Here is a 26,164-nt window from a genome sequence, read left to right on the forward strand (position 1 = left end):
CAGGGAGCAGGAAAAAGTGGAAGTAAGTACAGTAGGGACAGGCTATGGGCACGTGTACCTCCAGCTCCTCAGCAGTTAGAAGTTGGGCTGTTGCTTCCCAGCATCCAAGTTGGAAGCCCCGGTAGTTCCTGCTGCCCACTTACACCCCTGTGCAGCTTCCCAGGCTATTGCATGTGATGGCTGGACAAGGGGCAGCCCCCTCCTATACTAGACCTTAGCTCTGCTCTTCTGGACCAGAGGCATTTTGTGACACCTCTCTTCTATTCAATGGGCAGCCTCGAAGCTGGTGCCCTTCTCAGACCACCCTTCCCCACTAACCGCGTAGCTAGACAACAGGATTGCCCAGCCTTGACTTAGCACTCCCTTATTTAGGCATCCAAACATACAGAGTACATTTGTTTTACTGACCACTGCACAAAATTATGACCTCATGTTCAGTTGACAATGATGCATTATACACATAGGACAGAGCCTCTGCTCTACCCCTCCCGCAAACATGCGTACTGCAAGCCCCATCTACAGTGTATTCCTGGGTGTATAAACTTCATATTTGGCCATATTAAAATGTTATCCTAACCAACTATCCAAATGATTCTGCACCAGCAACATATCTCCTTATTGATAACATTCTCAGTCTGTATCATCTCCAAACTTCATCAGTAACCATCTCTTTCTTGATCCATGACTAAAAATAAATAGGACCAAAAACCAAATCACAGCAACATTTTAGTGAGAATCGAATCGAACAGAATAGAACGGAACAGAATATTTCAGCTGGAGGGGACCTACAGTGATCACCTAGTCCAACTGCCTGACCACTTCAGGGCTGACCAAAAGTTAAAGCATGTTGCTAAGGGCACTGCCCAAATGCCTCTTAAACACTGACAGTCTTGGGGCATCGACCACCTCTCTAGGAAGGCTGTTCCAGCATTTGTCCACCCTGTCAGTTAAGAAATGCTTCCTAATGTCCAGTTTAAACCTCCCCTGGTGCAGCTTTGAGCCATTCCCACGCATCCTATCACTGGATACCAGAAGAGCTCAGCACCTCCCTCTCCACTTCCCCTCCCCAGGAAGCTGCAGAGAGCAATGAGCAATTCTCTGCTTAACATTTGCCAGTTTGAAACCTGGCAGATAATTTTTGTATAGTTAAATGAGAAGGAAACCAATGCAGTATATATTCTAATTCAAGATGACAAATGGGACACACTCAAAAATTTAACAGAAAAAAAGCATTGCCTCCTTTGCTGAACAGATTATAATCAAAAAAAGGGGAAAAAAATGGCACAGTCCATTTTCCCTCCACCCACATTGATTAGTATTATTTTACTCTCCCTTAATTTTTAACTGATTGACTTCCAAGTCAGATGTTTTATTGTTTTTCGTACAGTTCCTTTTCATTTTTAAATACCTGGGCCATCCAATTCACCTTTCAAATATCGGCACAGCATTTGCTTTTTCAGTCTTGTAGAACTGCAGTGCTCAAAAATTATTAAAAATATCAGCAGCAACTGTTGATACAGTTTCTTAGACAGCTCTTTTAGAACTCTTGAATGCAAACTGTTCAGACTTGCTGATCTGAAAATCTTCAGTTTTAATTAGTGTGTAGAGCTTGTCTTCAATAGCTGTTAATCAGCGTCCTGGAGTTATTATTGGAATGAGAATGTCTATGCTACTAACACTGTGAGATAGTAACTATTGAATGGTTTAATTGTCCAACAACCTGGCCAATTTTCTGTGTTATGACATTAAATTACTAGCAAATTGCCTCAATAGCCCAAACAGATTTCATTAGCACTGCTTCCTAATACACTTCAAAAATTCTCTACCTCTTACAGCTGCAGAATTTTCCTCATATCCTTTTTGTACTGTAATAAATAAAGTAGCTGTTTTCTGTAACCTAGGTCATTTTCACTGACAGCAGACTCTTGGTGAAGCTGATGCTGTTCAGACACATAAGTTGAACCCTGGGTAAAGCACCAACTTTTCTGTGGTGTGCTCCAGTCCTGTATCCTCAGCTCCATGCTGTGCTCGAGCTTCCAGACCAGGAGGTTCAGGTGGAGGATGGAAATTGAGGAGGAATGAGGTTATTTTCCAAAAGGAAACATGTAGGACAGAATGAGGGGCAGATGCCTAGCCCCCTTCCTCCTTGGATTTGTTTTCCTGTGTAGCTGATAAGACACCAGCACTGCATTTTCACTGTCTCCAGCATGGCTTGTCTGATTGAGAAGAAACTGAAAAGCTCTGTGGATTGCCCTCCTGATGCAGGCCAAAGGGTGAGTAACTTGGAAATGGAGTACTACTACTACAGCCACTCTCTTAAGTGTGCGCGAGACTGCTTAGCATATTCTCTGACTTAATCTGGAACCAAAACAATACTCTTGCAATTGCTGGATTCCAGCACTATTCCTCCCTTGAATGGCCAATCCCAGCAAACAGGTAACACTAACCATTTGTGAAGCAGCAGTCACTTCAGGATTGCTAGCCACCAACATCAGCAAGCAGGATACTTCAGCTGTACAGGGCAGAAACAGAGGCAGTTCGCTCACAGCACGGGAGAGCACAAAGCTGCAAGTTGCTCTGTCTCAATCCAAGTGGGAAGCAAGAAGACCCGGGATGCACTGGGCACATCTCAGCCATCACAGGCCTGGTGCACAACACAAAGACTCTCAGAGCATAAGAATGGTCAAAGTCTCTAACTTGATTGCAAGAGAGACTTGCATACCTTTACCAAAATGAACTTCTGGATGATCTTCCAGGGCATGGACAATAAGACAGAAAAAAGGAAATCCAGTTCCTCTAGGCATAGCTACACCTTCAGAAAACAGTGAGCTATATGAAACCACCTCACTAAAACCACATGCACTGCAATACCATATGTATCACCAAGTGCAGAGGAAGAACGAGGGCTCTTTGGAAAAGTTGTCTTGTAGTACGGCACAGAAAGTGGAAAATTTTCACAAAGATCTGCCAGGCTTTAATTTTGTGTTACAGATGACTGTCAGCTGCAGTGAAGTAAAGTTACATGGGTTTGTGGTGATGAAAATTTTACAGCAGCTCTACATTTTTCAAGTCTCAAAGGTTTAAATGTAAATATTCATGATCTCCACAGAGTATATTTCCCACATCAAATCGATTTTGAATATTTTATCATACAAACCACTAAAATGATTTTGCATGATCTTTCAAAGAATACTTACTCGTTCACAAAAGTGGAAAATTCCAACTGCAAGTGTTAGAACATTCAGATGATGATGAGCATGAAAAACTAAGTGAGCAGATACTGTTCTGTAACTGCTGTCTCTTAAAACATAGACAGCTTAGCTGGCCATGAAGAATTTCATATCCTTTACAAATCCCAGCTCTCCTTGGAAATCCCTACTTATTTGTGCCAAGACATTCCTAGTTCAGCTTCAAAGTATTTCAAGATCACTGTGTAAGATGAAAGCACCACAAAAATCATTCTCTTGGGGTTTAACAGCCACTAAGACGGTTCAACACTAGCTATGCACGATCTAAGAACATTAACTAAATTTTCCATTACTTGACAATAAACTAAATTTGCATGGATGTCTCCTGTAATGGACATTTCTTGAAACTATTTGTCTCTTTCCTTTTCTCAATTATTCACTCAGTAATTGTGAAAGGAGTTCATTTTGAAAAAAGTCTAAACGTGTAAAAATTAGAAACTGTTTGAAATCTCTTTGACTGAAGTTATGCTAAACGTATCAATGGCATCAAAGAGTTAAAATTAAAACCATGACTAATTCCTGATAAATCAAATCTAATGAATAATATCTGCTTCATATATCACATACAGCAGCAGAAAAAAATAGCGTATCAGTATTAGGGATACCCTGGCAAGGAGAATAGCGAGTAAAAAAAGTGCATTTATTTCTACTAGATTCAGTTATCAATTAATAAAATCTTATAGTGATGACTCTACAGTATCGATAAACAGCCTGTTTATAGAGACAGTGGGAGCAGTAGGAATAAAATGTTTAGAAATAGAGCGGAAGAATTTACAGAAGAATAATCTGACTTTTCACTGCTAATCGGGCAAAGCAGGAGACATCTACCTGTAAAGTGAAAAATACATCCTGAAAAAGATAGCATCTCCTCTCCAGGTCCAGCCCAAGGTAAGCGCTTGCTCCCGCCTGTGCTGAGGAATGCGTGCTGCGGCTCCCGCCCGCTCCCCAAGGAAACGCACACAGCGATGTGTGGAGAGCTTTCCCTTTCCTGCTCCAAGCTGCAAATGTTTAAAGGGGAAACCTTTTTCTAAGAGGCAACTGAGAGCGAGCCTCAAAGCACAGATTCATGGAAAGAAGACAGCCATTTGATTCAAGCGTGCTCTGCCAATGTTTCCCCCCTCCCCATACCCAAGTGTTGCTAAGCTATAATGTTATGTGATGTTCAAAGCTATCTGTAGGCACACTAACCCTTTGTTCTGCAGGGCAGCTGAGTTGTTCTATCGAGAAAGAACGAACTGATGCTAGATAGCCTTGGTGACTTAAAAAAACATCACTGATATAAACAGTAAATCTCTCTAAAACAGTTTTTATCTGTGGCACAGAAAAAGGCAAAAAGCAGAACCTAATCAGACCTCAGTTCTTGTGTTGGTGCGGATACTCCCATCGACTGCAAATGGAGGCTTTCACCACAAACTTAAAACAGTCAGACCAAAAAGTCCTCAGCACCACTTCCAGAGTATCTTCTGTGAAAACATCTTACCACTGCGCACGTGTCTGATAAATGAGGAGTATGTATGTGCACGCACTCCATAGACGACACCCCCCTTGTACAGACAGGGACACCTTTCCTTTCAGTGTTGTCCTGCTGTATGCATCAGGTACTGTAATAGGTAACAAAAAAACGTGAAAAGACGCTTTGTGAAAATTAAAATCCTTGAAACATAAATGAAGCTATCTGTTTAACACTGTAAGCACAAAATACGAGTTGGCTAGCTGATAACTACATATACATCTTATTTTTAATACTTTAAGGTGTCATTTAGAATAGTAGTATGCATTTCTGTGAATAACCCCCAAACTATGTAAACTTCCTAGACTTAAAGGAAAGAAAGAGACAAACAGTTGTTATACCCTTCTTCCCTTACACAGTTAAATGCAAATTCTCCTTTACAGTCATATTCCTGATATCTCCCTGCATACACAGCTGATACGCCACCTACTGCAAACCCGAGCTGACAGTCGAAGCAATGCTAGCAGCATTTCCATTCCAACATCGTGCCGGAGCTGAATAAAGGTGCTTTTTAAAAAAAAAAAAAAAAAATCTCTTTGCAAGCTGACAAGAACAAAGCAAGATAGCTGGCTTTTTGTCCTAGCTTCAATAATGGAGAGAAAAATAAATAGAAGAGAAAAGGAATGCGAAGAAAAACACAGCAACTCTGAAGGCTCTGAGCAAGAGAAGGACTATAAAACGTCTCTGATTACTCTGAACGTTGGTGGCTATCTATATATCACACAAAAACAGACACTAACCAAGTATCCAGATTCTTTTCTGGAAGGGATCATAAATGGAAAAATAATGTGCCCATTCGATGCAGACGGTCATTACTTCATAGACAGAGACGGACTCCTTTTCAGACACATTCTCAACTTCCTACGAAATGGAGAACTTCTTCTACCAGAAGGGTTTCGAGAAAATCAACTTTTGGCACAAGAAGCAGATTTTTTCCAGCTTAAGGTACTCTCGGATGCAGTGAAATCAAGGTGGGAGAAGGAACAGCTAGCATCTCGAGAGACTACTTTCCTGGAAATAACTGACAGCCACGACCGTTCACAAGGACTTAGAATCTTTTGTAATGCTCCTGATTTCATTGCAAAAATCAAATCCAGAATTGTACTGGTTTCCAAAAGCAGGCTGGACGGATTTCCGGAGGAGTTTTCAGTATCTTCAAATATTATTCAATTCAAGTACTTCATAAAGTCTGAAAACGGTACACGACTGGTACTGAAGGAGGACAACACCTTTGTCTGCACCCTGGAAACTCTTAAGTTTGAGGCTATAATGACGGCTTTAAAATGTGGATTTAGACTGCTGACCAGTCTGGATTGTTCAAAAGGGTCAATTGTTCACAGTGATGCACTTCATTTTATCAAGTAATCACAAAGGCAAAGGAAACGAGCATGCAGCCAGTAAACCTCCTTGACCTGCAGCCTCCTGGCATCACAAATAATGTATCTAACTAGCCTTGTACCACAGAGCTCGACTGCTAATCAACTGATGTGAGCTAATGGTATGTAAATCTCATCATGACATCCATCTCTGGCTTACTTAAGCTGAATGAAAATTTTATGCCTGAATTTAATAAAAATTATCTGCTAAACATTGTAAACACAGATTGAATGCTTTATGCTATTTGTAATAGATGTTTTCTCAATGCTGTCTTTCAACCAGAGTCTAGCTGAATTTTTGTGTACTTGTATGACTAACATTCATACACCTAACTGCTCTGCTGAATAGCAGTGAGAGTATTTTCATATAATAAGCAGGCTTAAAATATGTTTTGCTTATAACAAATTCAGAATGGATTTTAACTGGAATAAATGATTTTGAATGTTCATTAGTGTTTATGCTAATCTATTGTACTGAATTTGCAAAAGACGAGATTGCAAGAGGGTTTAAAATTAATCAACTTGATTTTAGAGTTAAATGATTTCTCAACTCACTTAAAACCAAATTGACAGCTGTGTTACTACATTGATAACAATTGCCAAAAACATGTAAACCAACAAAATAATGCTGGAGAGATTAGTTCTGTTATGGGAAATGAGTTGAATCTGCACAGAATGTTGTATTTTCTAGTTATATATACATATCAAATGGCTAATAAAAATATTTGACATAAAGTTTCATGTAACAGGTTTCCAGTAATGACATCCTACAATGCTAAAGACACTATTTCCTACTAAGCATTTGTGCTGGTAAGGAAAGGCAATTAACAGAGCCCTTGCTTTACACAATGGCTTACTAAAAGCAACTAGTACTATTAGTTTTGAGTAGACCACCTGCTGACATTTAAGATGCATCACTAAGTAATAGAATAAATACCTTCTCTCTCCTCATCTCCACTATTTATCACATCTTTTCATATACATTTTAAAGAAAGTTTTAATAGCTTCTATGGAACAACTGTAACTAATTTAACCACAAGCATTACAAACCAGTCACTCTGCAAAAGCGGACTGAAAAATCATCACAAAAGGCAAAAAGAAGCTGCACTAACTCTAAGTTTAAGCTTTGTCCATCATTGAACCCAACCATCATTCACAGCTCAAATGAACCCAAAATTCAAGTAAAATGCTATTAAAGAAAGAAAAAACAGCCAAGTAGTTTCTCAACTTTCCCAAAATATCAATTTTGTATAGAGAAAAAAAAAATACTAAGAATGTCAACAAAATGCAGTACAATCCATACTAGAAGTGACAACTGAGGAAAACAGCTAACACAAGACAGGCTGAGAACAGTTTTCTTTCAGATTTTAGAAGGAACAAATCCATCCTTAGTAGTACTGGGAATGCAAACGCAAGGTCCACTTCTCTTTCACCGTGAAATTCTATTTCACTTGTAACATACAATAGGTGGTGTTAACTGGGTCCCTCGCCCGAGTTGAATTAAGAGAGGGACTCTACGTCTCCAGACCAGGCAGCAGTGACTGAAACATACGCCAATATTATTTTATCAAATGGGGAAATCCAACCTCTCCAGAATACTCCATCAAACTGAACCCACTGTCTAGAAATGATGAACTTTTCTATCCAGTCCCCAATGTTACAGACTTATGGATTGTAAAAGATGTGGTTCTAAGTGGAACTTTTCCAAACTGAACTGTTTAAAAATCAGATCACTCACTTTTCAGGCATACACGCTGAAGAACTGTTCATGTATCCCAAAACTTCTCTGAGTTTGTCCAAATGCATTAACTGTCTACAAACAAAAGATATATAGTAAAATACAATTCTTTACATACTTCTTTTACACTCCTAGGCCATCCCAGCCAGAACTCCATCACTGTGTGTCATCCTTCCTCCCTTCGCCCCCCAAGTTATTTTCAAATTGATATCCTCAAAAAAATTCCTTATTAACCACTAATCTTGTACACACAAGAATCTCTAGGACTTCTGTGAAAAGTAAATGTGAAAGCTCCCCTAAAAGAAATCCAAAATCCTGCTGATGATCTAGGACAAGAACTACAAACACCATCACACAGAACAATTACATGAAAAGCCCTTTGTGAACATAATTCTCAACATGAGCAAGAAAAAGTGACAAGACAGTCTAAAAAAGCTCCACAACTAACCTACAAGTTTTATAGAAGCGTGCTCTCACTGCTATCAAATACACAGCCTGCATAAGCACAAAGTCTGGAGGAGGCTGTTGCTCCTAGGATGTCAAATCATCCATTTTCACTTAAATGCTTTTGGTTATAACCTTCCCTTTCAATGGATCTTTGATTGAGATTTAAAATGCCATTGCAGTTGAAAAGAAAAAAAGAAAAATAGCAAAAATCAGTTTTTATTTCAAACAATTAATATATGTTAATTAAAATACACTGTGGTTGCTTGCCTTTCAGTTGGGCTCTTAGGATGCCCAGTATCAAGAAAACGTTAGCACTTTAGTACAGAAAGCAGTACCAGTTTTTCATCATAGCATGACTTCACTCATGAAAAAGCAGTAGAGAATTTGATGGTTCTGCACTTATTACAGAAAATACTTCTGGAATATAAGCTATTCACAAGCTAGTAATCACAGGTAAAATTCAAACTATCTGGAACATCTTCTAAGAACAGTCTATAGCTATTCTTAAAAGATTTACTGGAAAGCTTTTATTTGCCAGGCCTTTGGTTTAGAGTACCTACTTCCCTCTTAATCTATATAAAAGAAAGAGCACTTGAAATTCCTTTTTTTTTTTTAAGTGAAAAATGTACATCTCTAATCATTAGTAAAAAAAAATTTGTGTTGGTTTTTTTTTATTTAAACCTCAATGATTCATTATGTTAAGCACTTCTCACTGCATTTTTTTTTTCATTTCTGTGTAAATAACACTGACATCTATGGCATACATGTCAAGTCATGTGCTGTAACACTAACTTCAATCTTGTCATCTTTTCCCATTTTCATGAGCACTCACACATTTCTACAAGCACCAGAGTTTGAAATTTTTACGTGCCATCTCTGATTGAAGGCACATCACTCAGCCGTTTGATTCACATAACAGAAACAGAAGGAAGATGGGGATGACAAAATCATTCTCTTCCCTGTTCACATTGAACAAACCCACAACTACATTGAATCACATCATATCAGCTACAATCAAGATGCTTCAAACTAGTTATGAACCTGAGTAATTTTTCAAACCAGGGTGGGGGAGTGTCTTGCTTTGGTATATGAACAAAATGATCACGTAAAACTTCCATACCGTGCATAACGTTTCCTTTTTACTCTGCAAATATATTCAATATAACAAATATATTGTACATACGTTCAGTCACTCAGGTAGATGCTTGTGTTCCACCACTGTAGGCTGTGCCAGAAAAGGTACCGAGTTATACATCAAGTTACCTTTTCTGTCTTTTCTTTAAGGTTGGAAGTTGTGTATTTAATACTACTATGACAATGAGAAAGCTGCAAAATCAAGTGCTTAAGTCAGAAATACTAACAGTTGTTCTAACAACGCTACTTTGAATATATGTGCATGCAAAGTATTTCTATTCATCCTTCTCTCATTAAGAGTTGGATCACAATGAACTTCACAACAGTCCTACACGTATCATGAAAGAACGGCAATCTCCATAATTTCTCTGATGATCTTCAATTGCTCCGGTAGGAGTAAAAAGGAACTTCCTCTCCCTTCCCCCAGGAGGCACTTAACCAGCTCCCACGCAGGTTAGCTCCTCTTGCCTCCCTGCCCACCTTCTCCGGTGAGAAAAAAGGCCTCTAAGCAGACAATTCAGAAGGGACAGAGGGAGCTGAAGGCAGGACTGACCCCATACATTAAAAAAAAAAAGAATATCCCCACCCTTATGTATTCCCTGAATGACTGCTCATGAAAAAGCAGTGCCAAATTGACCAAAATACCCACTGTATTCTCTCCTCCCACACTTGTACGCCCATCTTTTCCTTTGGTAGAGAAGCCAATGGCTCTTTTATCATGCTTGGCAGTACACTGGCATAGTTATCACCTATTTGTTTTTTTCCTGCATAAGGACAAAACATAACAGTGGCTGCATTATATCAGACCAAGGTCTATCTAGCCCAGTGTCCCCTGGTGACTGCGAACTGTTTTCCATCCCCTGATCCTTCACATCTCTGGGCAGAATTCCCATTTTTGATGCTTTGACCCTCACATCCTTCCCCTTATCTTGTCTTCCTCCCACATCATACAGCTACTTTTCATTTTTCTTTCACCGTACCCCTCCCTTTCACCAGGAGGGCTGTGGGGCTTTGTTAGGGTTGGGCAGCAGCCTGACTCAAGAGAATAAATCAGCAAAGACAGTGGCCAAAAGCAGAGGCCTGGAAAGAATATAAGAACCAGAAAAAAACATACACAATGATGCTCCTTTGAAGTATTCCCTCAGTCTCCAGCCACTTACTGCCCAGTGACTTCTAGAAGCAGATGTGGTTTCTTGGAGGTAGCCTTGATGCTGTGAAATACGCAGGCTGTGCAACAAGGTCAAATTACAGCTCCAACTCTGCACCTTCAGTACCTGCTCACCCAGTAACCAGTGTTTCACAGCATCATAATTGCATTATTGACATTTTCAAAAATTCATGTCTTATCTTTAATTGTGTTTTTGCATTTGTACCTATTACAACTGTGTAAGTGACAACTGGTCGCTTCTTTGCTACAGTAGTTAATATTTCTTTAGATCCTAATGGGAAAAAAAAATTATATCATCATTTGCAGCAATCAGCGGCATTGGTTTTTTTCACCTCTTACTTAAAAGTATTACAAGGTTTCCATTCAATAAGACGGGAACAGCTTGAGAAAATTATCTTCCTCCTTCTCTCCCCGTTAGTATACAAGCAGAATAAGGGCAGGCAACAAATATTACAATTTAATAACGGCAGTGCCTCATCCATGAATTTATTTGCGTAGAAGGGTCATGTTGCCCTAATTCTGTTGACTAATGAATCAGGATTGGGGATGAAGGGGACGAGTTAACTTTGGTCTATGAAAAAAAAATATTATTTTCTTAGGCTAGAATTATTTCATCTTTGCTAGATACTATTGCCTAACCCTAATTTTGTCTCCTGTCCTGCAGGAATTCTTAGATTGACGGAAAAGTGACTACTAGTTAAAAAACTAAAAGTATTTTCATTTGGAGAGATAGGTTTGCGTGATTTACTAAGTTGAAACAAAAGCAATCAATAAGGCATAAGAAATTTAAGATGAGAAAATGAACATTATGGTTTTTAATTACTTTTGAAATATACTGGTACATAGGACTTACAGAATGTCTATCACACAGAACATTGTCTCAAAACACTGCCTCTATAACCATCATCATTCACGATAAAATGCCAGAAAACGAGAAGCGCGGCAAGGACTGGGGAAGGTAGGAGGGAGATGTATGATGACACCTGAAGAACACGAATGAGCAAGCACTTGGAAAAAGAAAGCGCAGTTGCCTTTCTTTCTGAAAGAAATTGCATAATATCCTGTAGAACTAGACAGTTGATTTCTTTTCCTAAAAATATGTGTAGTAGGAGTACCACACACAGCTAAAGCAACAGTCTCCCAAAAAGCTGTTTCTATCTGTGCTGGTTACAGTTTAACATCATTGCCATTATCATTTAACACCACGCTTGTTCATTTTAAGAAAAGAATACTGCTCTGCTACTTCAGAAACAAAAACATTCACAAAACTGGTACAATAATTATAGCTGTAAACAGCAGCTACTCATTTAAAACCCTGTTAGGGCATGATGACATGCAGGTTCAACATGCTAAGGTTTCAAAACCAAGTAGTTAGAAGATGACTTTTAAAAATCGAGCCATTCTGAATGTCTGTAAACTTCTCCCGAAAATGCTAAAAATGACTATACTATTGCCTTGTTTACTGGTGTTGTGACTTTTGGGGACATAACCTCAGTTTACAGAGTTCGTGAAACCCACAATCTTTCTGGATGTTAAAGAGGGATTCCACTAGTTCCACCCCAAGCATTATTTCAGTTACCTGAAAAACTAGATCACTAGGCTTTTCCAGGATACATCTTTTTTGCCTTTGGCACCACCCCACCCCCAGCTTTCAACAGCAGCTTTGTTCCAGGTATGGAAAGCCTGGACAAAAGGAGGCGGCAGGTTTTCTTGCTTACATCTCTCGAAGGGAGATTTGGCATCCTGTGTAAGGGGGTGGCACTTCACCAGCTGCAGGAGCGCACCAAGGAGAGGAGAATTCAGATTTAAAAGCCCAAGGCTGCTTACTAGGGAAATGCTCCAGGAAGATGAGGATCCAAGGGGCTTGCTAGAGCCATGGGCCTGATGCTCAGGGAAGCTTGCAGTGCCGGACTCCCTGAGCAGCGAGGATGGGGACAGAGCAGTGTGGTGAGAGAGCCTACAATACCTGAGCACTAGGAGATGAAAAGGAGGGCTGAGGGACTCCGTGTTAGTGAACATCACCTGCGGGCCTTGGTTTTATGGAGAAGGCACAGATGCCAGCACAGTGCAACACAGAGGTTGTACAAGACAAGTAACATCTAATTATCCTGAAATTACTAAATAAAAAAATAAAAATTCTCTTTTGGCTTTTCATATGTCAGGTTTCAGAAAGGCAATTTTCTTTTTTGCAGCAGAAGTCAGAGGAATGGAGAGATTCACTTCTTTTAAAATTTGTTAATAGAAAACCTTGCGCTACTAATCTACGGCTGCACTCCACAGAAAGCTGCTTGTTATCCCTAAGGAGGTTCTTGATTTTGTACCATAGTGAACAGATGAAGAAAAAAAAGAACAGGTCAGAGGTGGGTACAGACTCTCTCAATTAGGAAGAAAAAATTAAGCAAACAAACTAGCAGTGAACAGGCTAAGCATCAAAAAATGTAAACAGAACAAGCATCTGTAACACCAAACCCAGTCATTTATTGCCTCTCTACTACTTAAATAAAGCCTTTGGCAAGTATTAGGGATAAAGCAGTACATTTTCTCAATGCTGAAACTAGTAATCTCAGAGGAGACAAATTAAAGGTCCTGCAAGCCAGGCTGATAAGAATCAGCTAAACACAGAAAAAGGTACTCACAGGTTAGGAGTCTTATCAATACTAACTTTATCTAAGGCCTGCAGCATTGCCAGGTCTTGTGGCATTTCCAACATATTTTCTAAAATGAACAGCAAATAATCTTCTCTCCCAACAGGGCAGAATCTAACATGTAGGCTATTTTATGCCTTCTCATATGATGGTAAAAGTCCACCTCTGTAAGACTTTTCTGCCATGCGCAGATGATGATTTTACAGTTTGCCCACAGAGTACAGTGCAGAAATCCCTAAGACAACCTGCATGAGTAAGACAATATGCTGTAGCACAGCTACACGCTGTTCCTGCTCCTGTATCACCACAACTGTTGGCAAGATGCTGGGGCTGGAAAAGCCTTATAGCTCAGGAGGAGCACCAAATGAGCTCTGCTAGACTGTTTCCAGCCTCAAGCATACAGAAAGCTCAGGTCCTACTGTGCTGCAGCCTCCAGTGCTCTCGCAGCTGCATTTAGCAAAGGCAGAGGTAAATGACTACACACAACCTTAGAAGATTTGCTCTTGCCTTTGCCTTCATTGCCTTCCCCCTCAAAAGTTACTTCCATGGTTAAAAAGACGAAACTTTAACTATCCCTGATGCAAGCTGTGTAACAACAGTACAGAACCATGAAAAAAAAAAAAAATAGGGGGGGTGGGGGGGAAGCAGAGCCTGAGAGTAACAGTACTGGATCAGACTAAAGGTCTGCTTTGCTCAGCATCGTGACTCCAGCAAAGTGGCCAAAAGTGGGTATCCATGAAGAAGCCTAAGGACAGAGCAGCCATGTATGATTCTCCTACTGTGTATGCATCCCAGTGTCCACCAGGCTTCTGTGGCTTGGGGTCTCTTAAATTAGATGTCCTCTCAATCTTAGTACCCTTTGGTGGATTTTCTTTCATATACCTCTTTGGTCTCCTCTAAGGTCATGTAAGCCTTTAGCAAATACCACCCTCACATCCATATCTTCTGGCAAGGAATTCAATAGCTCAATTACATTCTGAGTACAGGACCACCTCTTTTTATTTACTTTGAAACTGCCTCCTGCTAGCTTTACATCTGCTACATGCCAGCCTTGTACTGGACAAGGCAGCAAGCATTTGATCTCCCTCTGCCCCTTTGATCCATCATTCAAGGCTCTAATTTGCAATACTGCAAAGGTCTGAACCCATCAAATGTGATCATGCTGGTAAGTGGGTGAACTGCAATAATAGGCAAAATTCCTCACAGAAGACAAACGCAATTTGTGGAGTCATGATCTGCGATGCCAGGCACGGCTGAAATTCCTGGGATTTCTCGAGAGTCAGAAGGGAAGACCACGAACTCTGATACGAGCCAAAAGCATGCTTCTGCTTAGTGCAATACCTCGACAAGCTGGATGCAGACATCGCTGAAGGACAGAATAGGCTCGTGGGATTAACTCCCACTGTCTTGTATCAGGTTCTGTTCTCAGGATAGAGGCTGCATGACAATAAAAACATCAGTGTTGCTCAGGCAAACATAAATGTTAGAAAATTCATACAGTATACTAAAATAAATAGCTAGACCCTAAGGACTAAGGCCATTTATGCAAGTTCTTAAAAAATTTAACTCCAGTTAGTGTTGACCTACATTAAATCCATGTCCCTTTTGCTGTTCTGCCAGTGCAATTTCCCTGATTCTCCACAATATTTATTATAACCAGTATGATAGACTTGGACTACATGTACCTAAAAGCAGGAATTTTTGCTTCTTTGTGTGTTTTAACAGCTACAAATGGAGTCTCATTACTGATTAGAGCTCCTGGAAAACTACTGGGAAGCTCGTATTTTAAGTTTTGTTGCATTTATCTGCCAACAAAACAAGTTATATTTCCAAGACAAAAACTGTTTCTGTGGCTTGAAAACAGCAGGTTCTATAACTAAGTTATCTTCAACACTGAGTTTCGAGCTAGTATTTAAGAATTACTGTTTTATTCTTCCTGATGATTATTTTTCAGTTAGAGCTTCACTTTTGAAGTATAATTAATATATGTTAACTGGTTTAAAGTGGATGAAATCAAATATGCATTTAGCAGCTTTATGCAGTTCTGTGTCATAACATAAGAACTCTGTGCCTTTAACAAAAAATTGCTGACTTTACTGCATGCAGTTCAGTGTATCAAAGTGCTTACACTGAATTTCAAATATTCCATGTATAATCAACACCTGAATGTTTTTTACTGCAACATCAAAAAATGAAGCAACTGTGATCCACAGACAATTCAAGTGCTGTATATTTGTGTCTGCTATCAAACACGTACATTCACAACTGGCAAAACTTTAATACTAGGTTCACACTGTATTGTCTGCAGCAGCTCAGACAATTTATTCCTTTTACCCAAAGTCAAATCCGAAATAGTCCCAATGGTGCCTCTCTCTTCACTGGAAGGCATTTTGTATTACTCACTGGCAGGTTTAGCTAAAGAGATGACTAACACCTTGTCCAAAAGCATGTTAAGTACTGAAGGCTGCTATTTGCTATAAACTTACGTCAAAGACTTTAAGAGATGAAATTTGGATACAACAGGAGTTCAACTGGTTTGAAGAAGGTTCAGGAATTTCAACTACTAGGTTGCATGTAACAGTCCTTAATGTACACATTCTTAAAGACAAAGGTGTGTCTGTAGTTTGTGTACAGAGCTGATATATCCCCCCACCCACTGAAAGAAATACTGTTTTCAAAACTACGTTCTCAAAGCTTAGGCAACATCATAATCAATTGCTGCCCATGCAACTTTCCTTTTAACGCACTTCCACAAGGACAGTACATAAGTACATTTGCTCTTCCATGAGAATGCATTTCTTCACCATATCATTCTCAACAGACCACACAGGCTCAGGGCAGCAGCTTCTGGGTATTTTTATTTTGGGGTGGGGGGGCAGGTCACACTTTAACTGGCAGAAATGCTTGTGTTTCACAGTTTCTGTCACCATTGACGGCACTTACAGGTAGGTGTAAGAGAAGCCATAAGCAAACAGGAGCTACATACACATATTTGGGTTTAAATCACTCGCTCAGCATCGTACAGGAATAAGCGGAGTCAATTCTCATCTCTGTTTTCCTTTAGCTGAGTGTGTAATTTGCTACCCTCCTTTCACTTTTAACAAAAAACAGCCTTCAGGCACTAAACCACATTGGTTGAATCCCTGAGCACTGTTTATCATATGCACTAGTCAAATAGGATTTCTGTATGGGAAAAGTGAACTAAAATTATCAAACTGCATATGCAAAAGGAGCTCAAATTTTGTTTAGGTACACTTGTTTAAGGTATGCCTTAATTCCTGATTATTTTTACTGTAACCATAGCATCCTTCAAGACATTATGAACACTGAAAGTTTACATGGGCTCAAAACCCAACAGGGATACTTCACAGAAGGAAAAACCATGAGGGCCTGTTAAATAAAACACCATCACCCCTGGCTTTGGATCTCTCCGAGCTGTGAATCATTAAAGGCTGGAAGAAGTATTTTGTGGAGGTATCACTATGTTTCTGGTTGTTTTTCTACTCTTCTCAAGGCATCTGCTATTGACCACTGCTGGTGGCAGGATACCAGCTACATTATCTTTGGTCTGACCCAGTATCACATCTCTCTCCAAATGGTATCAAGCAGAGTGGCAACGCTGGTAATATCTTGCCTTTTGGTAAGCGGTTTACAACCAGCCCAACAATAAATGGGATTAAAAATGTCATACATAATCCTAACGATTTACGACATAAGAAATTCTGAAGGTTGACAGTACCCTCCCAATGTAAAAATGTGGGGGAACTTTTTAAGGATTTCTGAGTGTTATTTATCTAATTCACCTCCTTTATTTACTTTCTAACTACAAATAAACCTTACATATTTTTATTACAGTAATAAAAGCAGTCATTAGGGTCTTGTTACGCTAAAATCCTACATAAATACATAAAAGACATCATCTTTGCCTCAAAAGTACTTCGTGTAGGCCAAGATAAAGTAGATTAACAGCAAAATGGAGGACTCAATAACCTGAATTACTTGAGAGGTAGTTTGGAAAAGGTCATCTGAGTTCCACAATGATTTTGAGAAAAAAAGTGAATAAGCAAATAAGCGCAACTGATGGCTGAGAGTCCTCCTTTAAATGCCCCAGTGTAACTAACTACCATCACTCAGAAAACGAATCCCCAAACAGCTTGATTCCATCAAATGGGTTTAGCACTTCATCTTGTCAGCGTATTTAAACAGCCCCCAGCACACAGTAACTCATTCTTCTGACAAAAACGAAAATACAAACAACTAAACATATGGCCATCTTACACAATATTAGGTTTTGGTTTTTTTTGTTTTTTTTGTTTTTTTTTTTTACACAACCAAGAGCTAAGAGCAGACAATTCAATCATTCAAATGCAAACCCAAACTGAAACAGAAAAACCCAAAAGCCAAACAACACCAAGTGTGCATGCCTACAACTAAAGAACATCAGAGAAATGCAATGTAAATATAAAAATTCTGACTCAATTTAGCAGTTAAACCCTCAAGATCTGCTTTACATGCAACATCCCACAGCAGTGAGTCTCAGTTTTCAAGTGATATAAAATACTAATCTCTAGAAAGCAGCCCTTCATAACCTTAAATGTTAATTGTGGTGTGGCTTTAATCAAGAGTGAACAAACAGGTTTTAACAAGTAACTGAGAAAAATTGCAAGTTATAAAACACACCTTGGATTCAGTACAAGACTACAGACTATAACATTTCTAACACTAGTCTTCTGACATGCTTAAGGCAGTGTAATAAAAAGTATCTCAATATTACAAAGAATTCCCTCCTACAAAAAACAAAACCCAAACACCACTCCTAGCCAGACACAAAGTATACGCTTTTGACAACATTTGATGCTGAAATGCAATTCAAATAAAAGAAAAAACAGACATCTCCATGTTAAAGTGTCCAAAAAATTACTTTCAAGAAGACATTTTGAAAACCCACTAGCATTAGTCTTATGTTTAGGAATTGCTTTTTAAGAAAGGCAGAGGCTTGAGACTCTTTCCAGTCCATCTACTGTCTCTGCCGTTACCACTTACAAGTGCCAGCCCAGTCCCAGCACTATTTAATCTGCATGCATCAGAAGTAATCCTTCTACCAACACGACTGAGATTTGTCTATATATTTTGTATTAGCTGTGTCTAGTTTCCCAGGTTCACAGGCTCTTGCTAACATTGGCACTTATTTCTGCTAGTACATTAATGATATTTTTGAAACATCTTTTTCTTTAATAAAAGCAGAAAAGGGGATTTTTATTAACAATACTTGACACTGTAAGAGTCTCATGCTGTCATGTACCTTTCTGGGAATTTCACTAATGTAAGCCCGAAGGATTTAGCAGAAGAGAAGGGAGCAGGCTAGGAACACACAGCCTCGAGAGAGCTCTGCTTGAGCTGCTGGGGAATTGCACTCGCACACACCTATGTTGGAATAAGACTTTCTGGAACGGTCTCCTTCAGTGGCTATAAAGGAAGCCTGCACCGACTAGCTCAGACCTGAAATAAAATCTTTAGATTACTAAGGCTACCTGATATCCTATCTGATGTAAATATGTTGCCCATTTCACAAAAATATACTAATTGAAGGGCAATACTTTTATTTACTACTCTGAACTGTGTAAAAAAAACCCCAAAAACGAATCACTTTTACTATAGCAATTGCAGTCTGAGAAGCACCCTTAGAAATTTTAACCATACTTAAAGACATCGCTGGACTGACTAACATGTAACTGGTAGGCAATATCAGTGAACTAACCATTTTTGGCTCTTTCCAAAGAATTTATAAACCTTTCACAAGAAAGATTTTTTAATTAGAAAAACTGAATAAAGTACAATACTAGAACACTATTTTTCTGACTGCTTAGTCTATGCAATTAAAATCAAATAACAAAAGATTTGGAAATTTGCTACAAACTTCCCAATCAAGAGAAAAGAATTCAAACTAAAAGATACAGACAATGAACCTACAAAAAAGAGTTGAGAAATAAAAAAAAATAAAAATCTAAAATAACATTCTAAAGAATATTACATTTCTAAAGCTCTCCCTCACCGTTTTTTCCCCCCTTCATTTAAATAAAAAATTAATAATTTAAGCTTTTGGTCGCAGCAGACAATCATTCATGAAGTAATTTTTCAATTTTATTATATTCTACCCTAGAAATGTAACAAAAACGACTCCTTTTTATTTTTAATCTACCAATTTCTTGAAAAGTAAAACTGAAAAGCTGCAGTCATAAGTAATTTCTTAAGTGTTTCAAAGAAAGTGTCCACACTCACCAGTACTGCTGCTTTCAGATTTTTCTTCTGGTTGGCTTTCTGGAAAAAAAACAAATGAACAAAAAAGGAAACGTAATGTTTCTGTGTTGATTATTTGAAAGTACATCTAAAAAGTGGGTTGCAAAGCAAAGAATGATAAATTATGATAAAAATCAGAACCACTGGGTTTGATTAATGTTTATAAATCTACTTTCTGAAGAATAATTTGCCACGGGGAGCAATAAAAAATACCTCCTTTAGTGCCCAAATTCACAACTTAAATGAGAGAACTCCATTACACCTCTGATTGAGCTCTGCAGGAATGAAGTTACACATTTATACAAAATCAGTAGTAGGATTATACTTAAGCAATGAATAGTATCCATTTATCTCACTGGTCACTCTAGACAAACGAGTATTATTTTTGTATATTTAAAAGAAAAAAAAAAATCAAGGTTCTGCAAGAGAATGCTCTTAATTGGCGTTAGGTAAAGTTTTGAACTTGATCAACCTCTTCTTTACCCCTTCTGCAGATCACACAAGGACTTATTTCTTCAATCTTTTCCCTTTCTGATCATTGGCCCTCAAATGGTACTACAGCCCAACTTGCTAGGTACAAAAAAGACACATAATCAGAGACGTCTCCTTCCTGTTCCACAGAGCAGAGAATCAAAGTAGGTATGAAGGAAAATCCTAGACGCAAGCGGTGCAGACTGACTTGCCAAGAAATTATCACTTGGGTGAATGGCAGAGTCAGATTCAGAAACAGCTTTCTGCATGAAATTCCAATCCCGCATTTCAAGAAATGGCAGCCGGCGGATGTATTTTGGTAAACTGAGTTCTAACACTTACCAAGTCCTATGAAATTAAACCCCTACATAAATTTGTCAACATGAAATTTGACTGCTCCTCCTATATTTCTCCTTTTTATGCATCTTCTAAGGTAGAGAATAAAAAGAACATTTTCACTTATCTGAAATACAGTTAATAATGGTAAAACATACTTGTCCTTAGCTTTCAACTCAGACATGTCACAGCTATCATTACAGATTTACTTACAAGCGAGAGTGAATTACTGCTCTAACTCAGAGGGTAATTTTTGAGCTCAGTTAGTTTGATAATTTCTGCCATTTACAGGCTGGGTATTAACAGAACTGAAAACACGAAATATTTTACAAAACCTTTTTCTTGCCCCTGATTCTTGCTGGCTTTCATGGCTGATGGCCCTGTTTACTCATTGAGATGGCTGACAGCCTGAGGACTAATACAAATGGAAAAAGCAGTACCTCACAGATCTTTCTTTACCAGTGGCCGTCCTCAGTCTTAGCAGCTGAAGGCATGTGCTTTCTCACTGAGAAAACATCATTATATGGCCTCTTCCCACCCATGAGCCTTCACAAAGCGAGTTAAGATCCCTACCAACTTTCAGATATACATGCAAGATAGCCTGTTTGCTGAAAAACATGTATTTTCTCATTGACCTTTTTTTGTGTGTATTTAGTACGGTTCCAGCATAATGTTATTACCCAACCAATATCCTAACTCAGTTGTAACTTAATTAAGGAAACATTCAGTACACACACAAGAAGCAAAGAGGACATAATGAAGAACATGCAAACATACTAAGATATCAACCCCTGCCTGGACTGAGATGTAAGCAGCAGCTAGTTTTAAAGCTGTTTCTTTTTAACTCTGTTTCAATGATAAGACTAGCTACCTAACCAAAACTACTGCATAAGACACCACACTTAAAAGTTGTTAATGGCATCTCTGATTCAAATAGCAATAAATGTGTATCATCATGTCTACGGGGGGAGTGTGTGTCTTCGCTCGTATGTAGCAACAGAATCTGTCCTCAACAGCAGAGACAAAAAAACCAAACAGACAAAATTCAAGCCTTGCAAAAAAGTGGATTTTTTTTTTTCTCATCATGAGACAATTTGTTTTTGTTATGATTAGGTCACAAGTCTCTGCTTCAAAAATCTTCTCAGTACTAAAATCACGAAGAAGGTAAAGGAAGTTTTACTATGTCTACTCAATATATTTTATCAATGCAGACTACAGCTGCTGAGTCTCCTCCACAACATGCAAGATTCACAGATAAATGTCAACAGGTTGGGTTTGGTTGGTTGGAGTTTTTTTGTTGTGGTTTTTTTTGGGGGGGGGGTGGGGGTGGTTTGGGGGGTGGGTAGTTTTGTTTTGTTTTTTTACACATACATCAGTGAGACTGAAAAAAACAAAGAAATTTCAAGTCACTGAAGTAGGCAGAAAGCCAATTCTATTCCCATCACACTGAGCCCATTCTAATATCCCACATATTTTGCGCATTATATCCTCAATTGTTTAAATTTGTACAGGAATTAACAGTCTATAGTTTTAATAACAAAAATGAAAAGAAAATTAGGAGCTTACCCCTGCTAGCCAGCTGAACCCACTTTACAGTAATTTGTTAATCCTCACAACACTCATATGAAGTAAGTAAATAAAGATCATTTCCATTTTTTAGAGATGGAGAAGAGAGATGATGTAAGCAGTCGCAGTTATTTTCTAAATGGACCGTATGTCACAATAATACATACGAAATCTTGACCCATCAAAACGCTGTCTGTAATTAGACTAGCTTGAGTCACGTATTCTGCTTTTCTGATCAGGGGTTACATCTTCTTTATGATCCTCGCAAATATTTGGAAATTTGCATAAATGCTAGAGATCTGAAAGGCTGCTGTTGCTTCTATTTCTTTTCATCATGAGGCTGCTGATAGGTCTTCCTCTTCTGCTAACAGCAGTCCATAAAAGATTGAAGTACATAAAGGAACAAAGAAGCATTAAGTAAGACCCCAAAGCATTTTGGAGACCAGAATGTGCGGTTAAGTGACAGCCTGAACAAATAGAGACAATTGGAAAGTACTGTTAAAGTAGGCAGGTATACGTCAAAACTCCTCAGCAGGCAAAGCTAAGACGGCAGAATGATGAAGGAGGGCGTTTATTTCCTAAATAAGAGTTTGATGAAAAATTTGAGAAGTCAAACATTCATCTAATAAGATTAGAAGTAGTATCACAAGGCATCAAGATTCTGAGCACTATGTATTTTACTGGAAATAATTAAATGTAATTATAGGAGTAACTATTTTAATGAAAGAAAGAAACATCTTTCCAGGACTTTTATTAGTGTTTCTTACCTTCACATTTCTTTAAATGGCTTGATATATCTGATATTTCAAAATACAAATATACAAAATACAGAATACAAACCTCTGAATATTCATTTTCACTGGAATACAATCACGCATTGTAAGTTACATAGTAGGCATGATTCATGTACAAACTCAGAAAAGGTCCTTTCATATATGAGAAGCTGTATAAAGGAAAAAAAAACACAACCCAAAACAAGGGAGAATATTCAAGGGGTGTGGTAATAAAGGAGCTGTTCTAAGGTATATAGGCAGTTATGTGTATTATTGAACAGGAATACAAAAAAATTGAATTTCATGAATTGAGATTCAGAAAGAAGAGAAGACTCAGAAAACTGGAGAAGAACGCAATGTTAAGAGCCAGCAATCTTCCGTGAAGCGTGAAACAATCCATGCGTGAATGCTGCTCAGAAACAAAGGTCTGGTAGCCATTCTGTCAATGGAATTCTCTAAACACTTTTTACTTTCAGTAAGACGGAACGAGCATGAAGGAGTTTAAAGTCACTAAAATAGACATTAAGGCAATCCCACTTATGAAGGGGGAGTTATGAAGATATATTCAAAATTTCAATAAAATGAGTCATCTCACCCAACTCTGCAGAAATATCTTATATTTTATTTGTGCCTGCAGTGTAAAATGTTCCTCTCCACCCATCAGTCCTTTAGTTAGGGATGCAATTGCCTGCCAAGGTCTATGTTTTCCCAAGTCACATTAGTAGCACATTTTTCCAAGAACTAGCTCAATAAGAAACATTTATCATTATCTATAACATAGCTGTATTTTTTATTTCTATTTAGAGCCAGCAATCCTAAACTACCTGCTGGCAGAAAAATTAAGCAACAGGCAATTAAAGCAGTAAGGGAATTAATTTATAATCACAATCAGAAAAGTTTGCTGTTAAATGTTTAACAAAAGCATGTTCCCATTCGTTCAACCAAGAAAGAAACCGTCAAATTATAGCACTTCCTTACGCCAGGGTGTCTGCCAGTAGGAAGCTCAGAAAAGAACAATTTTAACCAAACACACCCTATATCAAGCCCACGACCTGCCCCTAGATAGTTCTTAGCTATACACGTGTAAGAAAAATTCATTTCGTTCAATACAACACATTGAAATATATGCAAAATGCTCTCCTTTCCTCCCGCCCAAAAAATTACAGCTATGATAGCTGATGACAAAGATAAGATAAAATGACTGGAAGCACAAATAGTATTGTTGCATAGCAACTGTTGATGTACATATGGTGATGTTTATGGAACAGAATGTAGTTCATAGTTAATGCAGAAATAATACTGAAACCAGCCTAGACAGCAAGACCGAGACAGCAAGAGACAACTGTGCTTTGGATCCCTCTGCAGTCATCACAGAAGCCACACTTCCCGCCAGCTTTGCTAAACCGATGTTCAGGAACACCACTGCAGGTCTTAGTGATTTGCCCAGCAATGAAGACGCAATGTCTCGCATGTGCAAACAGCCTCGTAAAGGAAGTAAGGAGGTATTTTGCAACTAGTATTTTCGGAGTGCATTGTACTACTCTGTATTATTCATTAGAGCTATTTCAAAATACAGAAATAGGAAAAGAAAAGAAACAGGAGAAACCCCAGAGCTAGTCTAAACAGAAAGTACACCATGTGTGAAAGCCACCATAGACCAGATTTTTAATAGTAACTGGGATGGGATCCACTTTATCCAGCTTTGTATTAGAATAGAGTTTAATTTGTGTTTGAATTTATGTATTAGTTGTATCCAACACATAGAATAGAATAGAGCAGACCAGACCATTTCAGCTGGAAGGAACCTACAATGATCACTTAGTCCTACTGCCTGACCACTTCAGGGCTGATCAAAAGTTAAAGCATGTTGGTAAGGGCATTGCCCAAATGCCTCTTAAACACTGACAGGCTTGGGGCATTGACCACCTCTCTAGGAAGCCTGTTCCAGTGTTTGACCACCCTCCTGGTTAAGAAATGCTTCCTAATGTCCAGTCTAAACCTCCCCTGGCGCAGCTTTGAGCCATTCCCACGCGTCCTATCACTGAATACCAGGGAGAAGAGCTCAGCACCTACCTCTCCACTTCCCCTCCTCCCAAAGCTGCAGAGAGCAGTGAGGTCGCCCCTCAGCCTCCTTTTCTCCAAACTAGATAAGCCCAAATTTTGTATTAGCTCAGATCTAGTACACACACTGCAGAAGACCAAGAAACTGCAATCCATTAGACTTTGGACATAATAAATGGCACCTCAGAAGACACTACTGCTGTCCGTTAACTAATATGGGACCACCAGAGATGCAGAGGTTTACAATGTAAGAACTAAAGGATTTCTTCCAACTACAACAGGTATTAGAAGCAAGTTTAGTTAAGACAAAACAAAACAAACCCCACAGAAAATCCATGCAAAAGTCTGGAAATTACATAATGCAGAAAATATTAAGTTATTTGTCAAGTTTGATCTCTTTTGCTTGCTCTAAGTGACCTGACGAGTCAATGTGAAGTGCTGAATTATCCAGAATATGTAAACTCCCTGCAGTATCTTCCAAGATTACAAAATATTTCAGAGGCAGCTTTGTCATTCCTCACTCATTTTCTGAAAGACCATCAGAAAGATGGTCACTACAACATAAGGAATGCAGGATTAGAGGACAGCACACAGAATAGATCTTGGGGCTTTTAATGTGCTCCAGAAAAATAATAAAAATAAAATAAAATAGAAAACACACAAAACCCCACAACAAAACTCACCCTTTATAAAAGAAACCCAACTGTTTTATGCAATTTGCTCCACTTTAGATAAGTTCAGTCCTCAAGAAGGGTATTGACTGAGAGCAATAGTGCATGAAGCACTTTTTTATCCATATTTCATTTGCATAATTCCTCAAATGCATCCTTCCAGATGCAACATTAGAAATGCCATCTGCAGCTCCATAGCAGCTTAATCTTTGGCCCACGGTTCAAACCAGCATATTGATTCTGTTATATGGTGCACTTTGCAAAAGAAAAAGGAAAAAGATCACAAATGCTTTTCACAAAAAAATGCTAATTATAATTTGAAGACAAATATTGGTCTGCAACCATAAGAATGAATTAATTTCAATTTCCTATGACTGTGTCTTACTGCAGACTGATAGATATGCAGAAATGTGTAAGCTTCTATTGAGTCTTTTTCCATGGCTGATACAATTATAGCAGTTTTTTCCATGTGAGCTTTCTGGCATCAAAATAGGGTAGCAGCCTTTCTTTTGGGTATCCATATAGTTTCATTCCACTCTTCACACACCTGTTTTCACACTAGCCATAATTCAGTACAAAATTTGTTGAAATTGGCCCTAGAGCTCAAAACATATTGGCGATACATATTCAAAAACATAGAATCATAGAATAGTTTGGGTTGGAAGGGACCTCTAAAGGTCATCTAGTCCAACCCCCCTGCCATGGGCAGGGACATCTTCAACT

The 26,164-nt window shown here is 38.6% G+C and overlaps 2 protein-coding genes across 2 annotated transcripts in view; one reads left to right on the forward strand and one right to left on the reverse strand.

Moving 5' to 3' along the window:
• Nucleotides 1–26,164, reverse strand: part of GTF2F2 (general transcription factor IIF, polypeptide 2, 30kDa) — a 104,573-nt gene that overhangs the window by 65,594 nt on the left and 12,815 nt on the right. Inside the window, exon 5 of the mRNA XM_009322851.1 lies at nucleotides 19,546–19,584. Within this exon, the coding sequence (XP_009321126.1) occupies nucleotides 19,546–19,584 (39 nt within the window). The remainder of the gene's footprint in view (nucleotides 1–19,545; nucleotides 19,585–26,164) is intronic.
• On the forward strand, nucleotides 5,181–6,583 carry KCTD4 (potassium channel tetramerization domain containing 4). Its single transcript, XM_009322830.1, has one exon. It carries the CDS (start codon nucleotides 5,350–5,352, stop codon nucleotides 6,121–6,123), a length of 774 nt encoding a protein of 257 aa, XP_009321105.1. The 5' UTR covers nucleotides 5,181–5,349; the 3' UTR covers nucleotides 6,124–6,583.

The sequence above is a fragment of the Pygoscelis adeliae genome, unplaced genomic scaffold, assembly GCF_000699105.1.
Source record: "Pygoscelis adeliae isolate BGI_AS28 unplaced genomic scaffold, ASM69910v1 Scaffold74, whole genome shotgun sequence".
NCBI classification, from domain to species: Eukaryota; Metazoa; Chordata; class Aves; order Sphenisciformes; family Spheniscidae; genus Pygoscelis; species Pygoscelis adeliae.